This window comes from Coregonus lavaretus (genome assembly GCF_964263955.1).
Source record: "Coregonus lavaretus genome assembly, chromosome: 24".
Lineage (NCBI taxonomy): Eukaryota > Metazoa > Chordata > Actinopteri > Salmoniformes > Salmonidae > Coregonus > Coregonus lavaretus.
In genome coordinates, this window is record NC_140011.1 from 7,861,736 (window position 1) to 7,866,969 (window position 5,234).

At 44.8% G+C, this 5,234-nt stretch overlaps 1 protein-coding gene across 1 annotated transcript in view; it reads right to left on the minus strand.

Moving 5' to 3' along the window:
- The window catches only part of LOC311099387 (electrogenic sodium bicarbonate cotransporter 1-like), a gene marked incomplete at its 5' end in the record, with an annotated part of 47,048 nt that extends 42,022 nt beyond the window's left edge, over nucleotides 1-5,026 (minus strand). The window contains 2 exon segments of the mRNA XM_084140088.1: nucleotides 3,280-3,332; nucleotides 5,022-5,026. Of these exon segments, the coding sequence (XP_083996214.1) occupies nucleotides 3,280-3,332; nucleotides 5,022-5,026 (58 nt within the window).
- Between the last annotated feature and the right edge of the window lie 208 nt (nucleotides 5,027-5,234).

A 5,234-nucleotide genomic window follows, 5' to 3' on the forward strand; every position in this document is an offset into this window, starting at 1 on the left:
AGTGGCTTGTAGGATATGCTTGGAAGCCAGGAGATGCTAAATGTGTTTATGTTAATTAACGGTCAATTACCATGAGACCAGCAGTTATTTTCTTGACAATCACCAGCTGACAAAATGTCATAACCGCCACAGCCCTGTTTCCACCACAACTTTACTTCTCGTTTCCTTTCTTTTTCACTGTAACCATAATCATTCTCACTCTCTGCGCTCTCATCTTTAAACAAAACATCAATCACATGACTTCTCAATCTACTTTCACCCCGGATTACAACAGGTTGTTGTTCACTAGCTCCGCCCCTTCCGGCGGCTTCATGCTAATCAGCCATTTAGAGCATTACATTGTTCTCCCACCAACTAGTGGCACAGTCAATATTACAGCTAATATACCAGCAAACAGGGGACGTCCTGAGGACATTCAGCAACATTCCTATTAGTTCCCTTAAGGGTTTCGGCACGACATTATCCCATTGATGTTCTGAGAACGTTCTAAGAACGTTGCGTGATGATTCCAAGGGAATGTTCTCTGAGAGACCTTTGTGTAGTTCCCATCAAATTCCCAGGACATCACTGAGGACCATGTCAGTACCTTTTTTAGGATGTTCTCTGGACTTTCATTTTACTAGTCCTTAGAACGCATGATGGTCCCAAGGGAACGTTCTCTGGGGGATCTTTTTATAGTTCCCGGTTTGTCATGGCCCCCTGAAGTTCCCCTGAACGTTCTTGGGACGTTGTGTCATGTTCCCCTAAAGGTCCCCTGAACGTTCTTGGGACGTTGTGTCCTGGTCCCCTGAAGGTTTTGTAGTTCCCGGTTGGTCCCGGGGACGTGCCGAGGAGGTTTTTAGGACATTCGTGGGACGTTGTGTCCTGGTCCTCTGGTGGTTTTGTATAGTTCCCGGGTTGTCCTGAGGATGTCCTAAAAACATCCTCTGGGATGTCCCCTAGACTAACCGGGAACTAGACAAAGCCTCCAGGGGACCATGACACAACGTCCTGACCACTTTAGGCAACCATTTCGTGACGTCCTAATGACTCATTATTGTTTGCAGAGATATGCATATTGTTTACATGTTTAGCATTACTTATGTATATTCCAGCAACTTATTATGTATGCGTATTCCCTATAATGTTTACCATTATGTTTATGTGTACATTCCTTAACATTATTATGCATATTTTTACCACTATGTTTATGCATATCCCAGCTTATTACCATTGTACTACTATGTCACACTACTGTGTTGATGACTCCTTGTACAATTCTCATTGTATTATCATACCTATCTCTCTTGTAGAAACCACATTATACTACTGTTTTCCTCATTACTCTTCTGGCTATTGGATTAAAGTGTTCACAGTGAATCAACCGCTTAGAGCAGGGGTGTCAAACTCATTCCATGGAGGGCCTAGTGTCTGCTGGTTTTTGGTTTTTCCTTTCAATTAAGACCTAGACAACCAGGTGAGGGGAGTTCCTTACTAATCACTGACCTTAATTCATCAATCAAGTCCGAGGGAGGAGGAAAACCCGCAGACACTCGGCCCTCCGTGGAATGAGTTTGACAAGTGGCTTAGAGTGTCTTTCTGACAGAAGATACAGGGGCTAGAGTCGCACTCCCAGCACATAACGAACTTAGTATTCTACATACCTGCACAATGTTCTTAACCCGTAGACTTGGGTCACAGCAGTACACATAAAGAGAGAAACAGACAGATTAAGGCACGGACAGACCGGTAAGATTGTCAAGTGTCTGCCGGCCAAGAGCACTTAGCATCTCTGAACAGAGTGCCAGTCGTAATTTGCAAACCGAGTGCAAACCGACACCACATGTAGAAACGGGTGAACATTACGCCCGTCAGTCGCCAACGGCAGGTGGACCCTATAGCACACCGCGCTGACAGCAAGCAAATTAACTGCGAACGAACGGCCCCGTACTGTGCAGACTGACAATCGGTCTGGTAAATGTTCTCCTTTAGACAGTCAGTCAGTGGTTCCGGCCTTGTGAAACAGTGATGAGTGAAGGTGTTGGTAAGGGGATTAGCAGGTTGCTTCCACATGGCTTTCGGTTCACCAGTGGGGGTATAACATTAGAGGGTACTGGAGAGGAGCTGTCATTAATCTGTGGTCTGATGACAGTAGCTATACATACTGTAGCTATACATACTGAACATACCTATAGTACCTACTGTAAACTATACTTCTTACATCTACCCAACATATGGGTAATTGGGCACTCCAGTTTTCAACACAGATCATTAACAGGATAAGGTCAGAACTGTGACCATCCCCCTTTCTCACTGTCCTTATATTTAAAAAAATAAGATATACTTTAACTTATCAATAATATCTAATATAGTCCTGTAGACACATGTTCAACAGGTCATTTTTACTGAAGATAAATATGGTATTTCACATTCAACTTCCAGTGTTTGTTCCTTAATTCGAGCACCTTGGACAGCAAGGTAGGCTAGTAAATGTTAATTTTCTCCCTTTTCACTGTCCCGGGCTGGAATAACACTGCTACACAGTTTGAAAAATAGAAAATAAACAAAGACAGGAAGCATACAACTTGTTCCTGAGATAGATAGCACCAGTTAGCAGCTCATCTGCATTTCCCCAGCAGAGGGACAGCCTTATCACTCCATTATCTGGCCTTCAGATATGATTGGGGCCAGACCATAACCATAACGTTGAAGCAAAGCTCCCAACATCAAACACACAGGGGAGAGGCGTGGCCTGGGGGCCTGGCATTAGGCCATCCTGCCAAGGGCTGACAAAGCTTGGACTCAGACTCTCCTGTACCCTCCTTTGTTTTTTCATTCTTAAAGGAAAGAATGGAGAAAAGGTTGAGTTCCCACAGAGTTGTGTTTTGAGCGGGATCAATGCAGCCTTGGGTTTCATTGTGTTTCTTTGTGAGGTAAAGGAGGCATCGAAATGGGGGAGCGTTGTATTGTACTTAATTTCTCACCATTATCTTGTCTTGGTACTTCTTCTTCTGTCTTTCCAGGACAGCCTACGTGCCTTCCTGGTGCGAACAGTTACAGAGTCATATCTGTCACACAGAGAGCAGGCCATGGCCTCAGTCAATCCCTCCAAGATACTACGTGCCTTCCAGGCGAACATCTACAGAGAATCATCTCATATTTGTCAGAGCCGGCAATAGCTTCAGTCAGCCAGTCAGTCAGTCAGCCAGCCAGTCAGTAAGTCAGCCAATCAGTTAGTCAGCCAGTCAGTCTCTCAAGTCCCTGAGGTGTCATTTGTGATGTGACAAGGTCAGCTCTTACTCTGAGGCTCTGGAGCTCCGTTTAAGGACATAGGGAAATGTCTGTATGGACAGCTGCAGGCGCATAGGGAGAGTGAGAGGGCCTTGGGGGTGTACAGGGTCAGGGGTCATCCTATTCATATGAACTAAAAGAAGTAGGAGTTCTGGTTGGTGGTTTAGAGGGTTTCCCGAGACAGCCACAAACAGGCAGAGGTAATTGTATGGCTGGCATATTTCAAGTTTTCGATATTTAGAGAGCTTGAGACTATAAGGTTCTATCTGGGATTATCTGAGATAATTGGCTTTGAAGTTCCAAATGAGGAACTCTAAATATCAAAAACTTGAATTATGCCAGCCTTACAATTACCTCTGCCTAAATGGTGTCAGCTATTTTTTTATCTACTATTCTTTTGAATTTAAGAACATGATTTGGGGTATTTGGAGTACTATATAGGTAGAGAACATTGAACAGAACAACTCAATGTTGACGAAAATGCAGATAGAACCATATAGTCCCGAGTTCTCGATTTGTAAGTTGCAACTGCTAATTATTTTGCCAATTTCCCTGGAAAAAGTGAAGAGTGAATGAAGTTACAGTGGCTTACTTTCATTCTTTTATAAAGCCTTAGTATTACATTGTTGTAATATAGCATATTGGAAGGACATTTAAGTGCATCAGAAACGTGATATGATAGCACTGGCTGATACAAAACCATTAGTGGATCCACTCACGTAGAATTTAGCGTAGCCTTTATCATAGCCCTCACAAGTAGCATTTAGTGTAGCATTCACCATGATAGCCTTCAGAGGGGGTGAAGGGGTGAGGAAAGGGAGGGGTAGTGCAGCCAGGTCAAGTAACAGAGTGATAGGGCCTTCATTATAGCATTGCCTTGGCCACAAGGAGAGAGAGAGAGAGAGAGAGAGAGAGAGAGAGAGAGAGAGAGAGAGAGAGAGAGAGAGAAGAGAGAGAGAGAGAGAGAGAGAGAGAGAGAGAGAGAGAGAGAGAGAGAGAGAGAGAGAGAGAGAGAGAGAGAGAGACAGACAGAGAGAGAGAGACAGAGAGAGAGACAGACAGACAGACAGAGAGACAGAGAGAGACAGACAGACAGACAGAGAGAGAGAGAGAGAGAGAGAGACAGACAGACAGACAGACAGAGAGAGAGAGAGAGAGAGAGAGAGAGAGAGAGAGAGAGAGAGAGAGAGAGAGAGAGAGAGAGAGAGAGAGAGAGAGAGAGAGAGAGAGAGAGAGAGAGAGAGAAAGAGAAAGAGAAAGAGAAAGCAGGGTCATGTTGCAGGCTCAATGCTGGGGATGAATGAGGTCATGGGGATAACGCTCCTACCACACCAGGGGCCCCATACGCCCCCAGAAGAAGCCAGTTAATCAGCCCTTGATGAGTTTTCTGAAAGTGAGGGCCTATGAGGAATGCACAGTACAGGACTGGAGGTACACCCACAACAGGAGCGCAGGGCTAGACGTACACCTTACCCGGGACAAGGACATATTGTGTCCCACTATTAGTGACACAATATTCTATACTCTATTTCTCTACACCAGCCTCATGGTATTTAGTATTTGTAGTCTCCATGTACTAGGGCCACAGCAGTGAGCAAGAGGTTGTCACTGGGGCATTTGGCCTAACACCGTTTTTCACACCTTGGGGTTGAGCTGATTTTTGTGTCAGGTTTAAGGTCAGCAAAGCTGTGGTTTGTCTTGTCTCTCTAGGACTGGCTTCCTTCCATACAAAGGTGTTGCTAGTCACTCACCTCATTATTGGGAGATAGTATGTCTTCCTAAGATCCTATGTTTGAGGGGATCAGTTTGAGCAAGGCAAGAGGAGCAGAATAGCTCATCTTGATCACATAATGAGTAGCGATTTGGGCTGCATGGTGCCATTAAACCCATACATCTTATCCAGATTGCTGCAGCCCGTCTGGTGTTCAACCTTCCCAAGTTCTCTCATGTCACCCCGCTCCTCC